Source organism: Talpa europaea, assembly GCF_964194135.1.
Source record: "Talpa europaea genome assembly, chromosome: 2".
NCBI classification, from domain to species: domain Eukaryota; kingdom Metazoa; phylum Chordata; class Mammalia; order Eulipotyphla; family Talpidae; genus Talpa; species Talpa europaea.
The window spans coordinates 52,904,549-52,913,539 of NC_140068.1; the positions used below are offsets into that span (position 1 = coordinate 52,904,549).

General features: G+C 32.2%; 1 protein-coding gene across 2 annotated transcripts in view; it reads right to left on the minus strand.

The window, feature by feature from the left end:
* The window catches only part of MANEA (mannosidase endo-alpha), a gene marked incomplete at its 3' end in the record, with an annotated part of 31,788 nt that extends 27,009 nt beyond the window's left edge, over nucleotides 1-4,779 (minus strand). The window contains exon 1 of one of the 2 annotated variants that reach the window (XM_084228313.1): nucleotides 4,138-4,779. In XM_084228313.1, coding sequence (XP_084084439.1) covers nucleotides 4,138-4,681 — 544 coding nt within the window. In that variant the 5' untranslated portion in view covers nucleotides 4,682-4,779. Of the gene's footprint in view, nucleotides 1-4,077 lie in introns of both variants that reach the window. The other variant, XM_084228312.1, reaches the window with a different exon arrangement.
* Between the last annotated feature and the right edge of the window lie 4,212 nt (nucleotides 4,780-8,991).

The window sequence follows — 8,991 nt, forward strand, 5'->3', positions numbered from 1 at the left end:
TTATGACATCAATGAAAAAAAGATGTTTGGGAGACCTGACCCTTATGGTAAAGAGGAAAAACAAAGAGACGCTATTGGGATTATTTCAAATTTAAAAACTTTTATGCAGCGAAAAAAAATAGATTAAAAAGACACCCTACTAAATATTCAGACATGCCACAACTGACAAGTGGTGAATATCCAAGATAAACAATTAAAAAAATATAACCAATAAGTGAACAACAGATTTGTCCATTCCTTCATCAATTGGGGGATTCACAAAGAAATTATCCACAAGATGAGGACAGACATGGAGAAATGGTCATTGCTTTTAATAAGGAAAATGCAGGTCAAAACTACAATGAGATATCAGCTCACATTGTGAGAATGACACAGACTTAAAACCCAAAAAAACAAGTGCTGGAAAGGATGTGAAGAAAAGAGGTAAACTATAGTGATGGGAATACCAACTGGTGCAGCCATTCTGAAGAGCAATTTGGATTTACTTATAAAAAATAAAATTGGAAGTACCATATGCCCCAGGAGTCCATTCTTGGGTATTGATCTGAAGATCATAAAACCATCAACTCAAAAACATACATTCTACAATGTTTACTGCAGCAATCCTTATAGTATTGGATATGTAGAAACAACCTAAGTGCACAAGGATAGATAAGTGAATTAAGAGAATGTGGAACATCCACATAATGAGATGTTTTTCAGTCTTAATAAAAGACAAAAGGTTGTCAAATAAAACAAAACAGAAGGAACTGGATGGATTCATCTGCAGTGAAGAAAGTCGAAATACCAAGGGTAATTAGGGAGCATTTACCTAGGAGAGAGTTTAACAAAGCAAAATACTTATAAAAACTAGTGGACACTAATAAAGGAACTGAGGGTTCTCCGATTAAGAGGAAGGGAAAAAGGACAAAGGGGGAGTAAGAGATCATAATGGGTGGAAATTAAAAAAAAAAATTGGAAAATGAAAGAATTCTAACCTAAAAAAGTTTATAGAATTACAGCATATGTATTGTGTCATCATATACATCATAAATATTATCATACATATGTAAATATAACACAACAGCTGAAGGAAATCTCACTGTATACTACAGTTCACTTTGCATTGAGGAAACAAAATAATTGATGACTATCCATTTTTTCTGTCAATCAGACATAACTTTTATAGCAACAAAAATGAACAGATGACTGTTACAATGTCTTTGCACAAAATAGGAAGTCACTTGAAAGTTGCTCTTCCCCCCAAAGTTTACAATACACTCATTTTGAATTTACTAATCCTACTTTGTCATATTTTATGTCAGAACCTAAAAGCTAGTGCTATTAAGTATATACTAGACAGTTGTATTTTTTTTTAAATAGTAAAGAAATTACTTCACACAAGAAAAAGAACTCACCTTACATATAGATGGTGCAGATTCCCAGAATTCTTTTTCTTGGGGGGGGGGGAGGAGAAGAAAATAAAGCCCGTATGTTTCTAAATACCTATCAGCTTGACAGTGAGCATGAGCCCACTGTAGAGCTGGAAAAATGTGAGAATGAATTCTCTTGTGGCCCTATTGCTAGGGACACTGGAGACAAAGGGAACCAAAACAGGGAGTGTTTTTATAAAAGATACATTGATGATTTGAAGAATTTTCAGGCATCCAATCATATACATTTTTTTCCACATTATTTGCCTGTGGAAGACTATGATTATGCATTAACTGGAATGCTAGAAGTTAGAGGGAAGAGAAAGTTGAGGGGACTGTGGAACACCAATCAGAATAACTGATGATTTCTAATTGGTTAAGTTAAAGGTGCATGTTGTAAACCTGAAAGGCATTCATAAAACAAATGAAAGAATATATGTAATAAGAAGAGAACAAAACATGAAATATTTAATATAAAACAGGAAAAGACACAAAAAATAGAAGATAGGAAAAATAGCAAAACAAAACATTTAAAAACAACCACAGAGGTTGTCAGTCTAGTTTAAAAAGGAAAAACAAGCTCTATCTAAAATCTGGAATAGCCTAGATGTCCATCAAGAATACAGAAACAAATTGCTAAAATTCATTCAATGGAATATTACATAGCAATAACAACTAAACTACGGATACAGTTAACATAGGTAAATTTGAAAATATCATGCTAAGCAAAAGATAAAACACATGCACATGCTGGATGAGTCTGAAAATTTAAAGTGATCAAACAACTACACTGAAAGAAATCAGATTTATAATTTTGTAGGGTGAGGGCTGGGCTAAATAAAACAACATGACAAAACCTTTTAGTCTGTACAACAGCTTACTTCAGGATTGGGTGATATATAAACATGGTGTATGCCTTTGACAAACATTACTGAACTGTATACTTACAGTGGGAGAATTCATTATATCTTATGTAACTCATGATTTAATAAAATTTGGAAAGAATGCTAAATTAACTATGCACAGAAATTCCAATTTTTGAAATTATGCCACATAAAATTGTAGTCGTCTGTACATTTGAAAACAAAAACATACAAAAGAACCCAAAAACTAAAATATCCTAGGGAAAAGATAAAAACAGAGGTGATGGGGGTAATCAGGCTCCTCAACTTCAAATTATATTACAAAATAGTAATCAAACAGCATGGTAGTAGAAGAAAGATCCAGCGATCTAAAGTCCAGAAATAAACATGCATATACGGACAACTAATTAATGACAAGGAACCAAGAGCATACAATATAGCAAAGAAAGTATATACAGTATATAAACATGCTCATTTACACTGTCTCTTCAATAAATGTTAACAAAACTAGACATTCACATGAATGAAAACTAGACCACTATTTAAGAGAATTAATTCAAAATGGATTACAGACTTGCATATAGACCTAAAACCATATAGTATACAGAAGAAAACATGTGATATGCACCTTGACAGTGTCCTTTAAAACATCTTGAGGATTAAATTCCAAGGCAAACAAAAGCAAAATTAAAAAACAGATAACATGAAACTAAAAAACTTCTGCACAGCTAAAGAAATCATCATCAAAATGAAAAAAACATTCTACTAAGAGGTAAGTTATTTCCAAATTATACATTTAACAAGGGTTAATATCCAAAATACATAAAGAATTAAAAAAAACTCACAAACAAAACCCAAGCCACCAAATTAAAAAAAAAAAAAATGGGCAGAGGATGTGAATAAACAATTCTCCAAAGAATATATGCAAAGGCCCAACAGGCAAATGAAAAAAATGTTCACCATTTCTTATTAGGTAAATGCAAGTCAAAACAAAAATGTCACCTAATCACCAGTGTGAAAGGCTATTATTCAAAAGACAAGAAATGACAGATGTTGGAAAGGATGTGGAAAGAAGGGAAGACTGAACACGTTGGTGGGAAGGTAAACTGGTGCAGCCATTATAGGAAAAATATGAAGATTCCTCAAAAAAACCCCAAGAGAAACAAATTGTGGCCCACTTATCCCATTTTAGGATATTTATCCAAAGAATATGAAAACACTAATGCAAAGATATACACATCCCATGTTTATTGTGGTATTTACAACAGAAGAGGTGAGAAAACCAACCTAAGTGTCCACAGCAGGATGAGTGGATAAAAGATGTATATGTGCACACTGCAACACTACTCAGCTATTAAAAAATATGCAGTCTTCCTTGTGCAACAACATGAATGTACCGAAAGGGTTTATATGCTTACTGCAACAAGTCAAAGAAAAATACCATATAATTTCACTGGTGTGGTACATATAGAAGTAAACTAAATAAAACAAAAATAAACTTATATTCTAAGAAAAATTAATGGTTACCAAGAGGGAAAGGGGAAGGAGGGTGGACATAGGAGGGAAAAGGATCAAGTTTATGGTAAAGATGAATTTAGACTACTAGTGAAAAATTGAATGTTATAAAGATGTTGATTTATAATGATTTACAGCAGAAACTATGTTATAAACCAAATGTTACTTCAATAATTTTTTAAAAATATTCCTCCCTTTTCCAAATTAAATATATATACAGTTTAATTTGAAGTTTGTATATCAAAAATTGTAACAATGTGAAGACAAATGAGTAATTAATGTTCTACAAATACATACATACATGTATGTATGTATTCCTAAATATATACATAAAATAAAATAATTACCAATTGAAGCTGAGTATATTTGTTTCATGTGAGTTTCGATGACAGAAGGATCCCGAGAACTGTAACTTCCCAACTCAGGGTAAAAGCTGGAGCCAATGTCGTCTGGGGGCTTATGTTTCCCCTGTGGATAATTCTTGTTTAATCTAGGGTCCCAATGCTTCAAGATTGGATGATTCCAATGTACATATTTACCATCAAATTTTGGATTTCCATACCAGCTATAATAAAATACATGTAAGTAATAATTCGGAGGTGACTGTTCTTCCAGGTAAGGTTCAGAGGCTTTGGAAGGTGTCACAGTGATTTCAACACTTTTTAAATTCTTGGTATTTGTTTCACTGTTGATTTTGTCACTCTTTTGGAAATCCAAATTTTTTCCCAAGTTAGATGTTCGTTTACGAAGATATGGAAGAAGATCAAGTCCCAGAGGATCTCCAAAAGTAGCCGTATTTGGTCTCAGCATTTTTAAACCCATCATCAGAGAGAAAATAAATAGAATAAAAAGTGACAAAATGATGCAAGTCCTTCTTCGAAACTTTACCATGATGACAAACTTTAAACTCCAAAATGGTAAATGGTTAGCTGTAATTTATTGAAAAATGGTAATTAGTAAATCATCTTAACAATATTTCCACTGTATTAAATATGAAAACTAAAATCCATAAAGTTCATTACACTCAAAAATTTTTAATGTGCATTATGGTATGTTATCATTAAACACCGGTGTCTGCAAAAAGACCTGTATATGGCTAGGGTAAATGGAAATTATTTGGAAATATCACAATTACATTTTTTCCTACGAATATTTTAGGAATTTTATTGAAGAAAATGAATAGAGTTTTCAACATCTGGGCAAATTTTGCACATACTGAATATAGAAAGGGAATCTATATATATGCGGAGTAAACTTTTCTTAACATAAAAGTAAAGGTTCAAAGTTTTTAAAAAGAACTTAGGAGTATATTAAAAAACTTGTAACTAAATGGATTTTCAATACTTTTTTTAAACTAAAGTAACAATTTTACAAGAAGGAAGTAAGTGTAATCATATTTTAAATGATTTTTGAAATGGAGTAGAATGAGAAAAATGGAGAAAAATGATCTCAAATCATAAGTTTCCAATTTAATAGTATTACTTCATAATTTAGAAAATCTTACTGAACACAAGTTATAAACATTAACTTATAACTTCTAAAATGATATGGCATGTCTGTTTTAATAAGCATGTATATATGCATATATGTACAGACATATGTATATATAACTATGTATCCTTATGCACACATACAGATAAAGTCTATTTTTAGGTAGAAATTTCTTGTTAGACAGGTAGTTGGTGAAAAGTTGAAATATATTTACAAAATGTGACTTTCTATGATATATGTTGCTATTTAAGAATTAAGTTAAAATAAACTAATAAAACTTTAATGAGCAAGTTATGTTGTCACATACATACACACAGATACTTTCTACAAATAGCTGCTTCTATTATGTGTACATATGCAAGATACTTGCAAGAAAAACTAAGATGAGAAAGCATATTTCTTTCAAAAGTAAAAATCAAATTTTAAGTTTAGACTATTTGTGAACTATATCATACCAAAAGATTAATACAAAACATTTATAATTTCCAACACAAACATTTGTAAATAAAATTGCCAGTTTAAAAGTCCATCTTCACATCTTGTTCTCTCTGCCAATTACCAAACCTGTCCCTTTTTCCTAAAGGCAACCATTTGACTTTTGTGCGTACCATTCCTTTACTTTTCTTTATAGTTTTTCCAAAACAGAACACCTACAATATTAATTTTGTTTTTCCTATTTTACAATTCTATTTAATGTTATTACTATATATCATAAATATATATATATACACACACATGCTTTGGGTACATATACATGTGTGTACATATACATACATGTGTTAATATATAAAAATGGAAATAATGGCAATATAAAAAGGTGTATGTTTAGAGGTTAGTTAATTTCTTAAAAAGTTCAGGGTGTTTTCAAATGATTGTTTCTATAAAGACATGACTATCTGAAGAAATCAAAGGAAGCTGGTGTTATGGTAGCAGGTTTGATGAAAAGAATGAAAAATCATATGAGGTTAGAAAAGTGAACATACTGGGTTTTGGTAAGAGTTATTAAGCAATCGTGAGTGTCCATTTGATATTTATGGTCAATGAATTCAAAGGGAAAGGAAAGTAAGGTTGTGTTTAGTAAACATTCTCCAGTTCTGGATTTAGAACCACAATGCTGGCATCATTTGATGTTTTAACAGGCAAGTAGGGAGAATGAACAGATGTAAAAGACTTTGCAAGTGAGGAAACAATATTGGACACGATGAACACATGAATATGTAATATGCATGTCATATATTGATGTATGCATGCCTTATATTTACTTATAATACATATATGATTATATAAAACATGTAAAACTCTTGGGAAACAATATTGAGTACAAAATCTTCTGACACTTTACCTCAGACCTACCTCTTTTGTATCTCTGCATTCTAACACATCAGTTCTTTGTCTTTCCCTTATAAAAAACCATGAAAATGGGCTTACAGCAAATAATTGGTACATGAGGGTTGATGAGGTGCGGAATGGCAGATGGGGATTTTGTTTTATATTAATTCACTAGTGTGATGAAATATTTTTGTAGCAAAGATTCTCCTTCTAAACTCTGAAAATAAGTTACCCAATTAATACTTCCTGTTGGTCCTAAGACTCTAATTTAGGGACTCCCTAAACAGTTTTTATTTTAATACTATTGCATGGATACACTGTTACTACACCAACAAGCTAAGTATTAAATGTAATCAATGAACAACATAGGAAACTAAAACAAGCATTATGAAAGAAACACAGTCGACTTTAAGGCAAACAACTGAATACTTGTTTTCCAAGAAACAAAATTTTATTTCATTTGGCTGAAATTAAAAAAAAAAATCTAGAAAACAAAAAGTAAAAGATGTGTGACTCAGTTTCAGTTGAACAATTATATTATGTAAAAAGGAGTATGCCATGGAGCACATGGAATTCATTGATCAGTAAGACATGGTTCTTATGACCAAGGTGTTGAGTCCATGAAAAAGAGAAATATACAGATGACTAACTCAGTGAAGAAATGTTCCAAAAGAGAAATGGAAAACATATAAACAAATGAAACAAACTTTTCAGAGAAAAACAAGACAAAACAGTAAATGGCCACAAGTGTCAGAGGAAACAAAATGTTCTAAGACATCCTGGACATGAAAAGATACAATTATGGAAAAAATGCAGAGAAAACAAGATGGTGAAGTAAAGCTGTAGTGGCATATTAGAAACACACTATCTTACTCTGATAAACAGGGGAGCACTGAAGACTTGTAAACAAAATACTAACATGGAGTTATCTGAAAGTTATTTCTATAAGTCACTCTTGAGTATGGAACTTTGTCCTGAAAATGAGCTCTAGGTACTTAGTTTTTCCAGTGTTCTTTGAAACCATCCTAATCTAATTACTATAGATAAAAGATTTCAAAGTCTCCCTCCCCTCACTGTAGCTACTATTTTCAAATTGTACTGTGACTCTTCCCAGTTAACATCTTAAGAGATTTTCCACTTTCCAGTAAGCAAGGTACACCAATGCTTCCCTCTACTTTCTCCAGCACAAACACAAAGACTATACAAATCTTACACTTGTTGGGCCTCCCCGGTGGCGCAGCGGTTGAGCGTTGGGTTGCCAAGCTGCCCGCGGCCTATGCGGTGCCGGTTCAATCCCCGGCTGCTCCCCGGCCACCGGAGGAGGGTCCCACTTGGCGCGCAGACCTCTCCTGCCGCCCGCTGCTCCCCTCAGCAGTGTACTTCGGTCCTTCTGCCTGCTCTGCTCCCCGCTCTGGTGAATTCTCTCACCCTCCCGCACTTCTGACTGTACCCAGTGCATGTATAAACAAAACAAACAAACGAACAAAACAAAATAAATAAAACATGCCTCTATAAAAAAAAAAACAAACTTACACTTGTTGGTGAGCTGTCCCTACTCCCTTGCATTTTGGAGTCTATAGAGGTAACTTGCCACCAGTTTTGTGGCAAATGATTGCTTTTACTATTGTAATGTTTTGGAATTTATTTCAGAAGATTCAGTGTACCAGTGCTGCTGCCATACCCGAATTCTCCTTTACAGTTTCCTAAAAATGTAGTAATACAACTTTATCTCTAAGTACATCTTCAGCAATATATACACACCTATATTTTCATGACCATTAAATTCCAAATACATTCAAATTTCCATGATTTCTTCTTTAATGACTTATTCATAAATGCATTATATTTGGAAGACTTTCTAGTTATATTTTTATTATTTACTTCTAGTGTGAATCCACACAAAACATCCCCTGTAAATTTCAATCTTTTCAAATACATTGACATTTGCTTTAAGGTTCAACTTACAAACCAACTGTATGTGTTCCACATGTAACTGAAAAGTATATTCTGCAGATACTGGTTACTGAGTTCTACACAGGTCAAGCATATCATCACCTTTCTTTGCTTGTGTTAAAAATTCCTCACTATCATATGTCATATCTATAAATGTTTACATTATTTTAATTGCTGTTATTCAACTTAGGAACTCTATTTTCCTGAAGATTAAATCTTGTTTTATAATGAAATGTTTCTTTCCTTTTCTACTAATGGGTTTTGACTTAAATTGTTTAATATTAATATAGCTACAACAGTTTTCACTTGGTTAATATATGCACAGACTATATTTTCATGATTTTATTGTCACGTTAAATATAAGAAGTCTTAGTTTTTGTCCAATAACTGTAGTAGTCAGCACATTTAGAATTCATGTAATAACAACA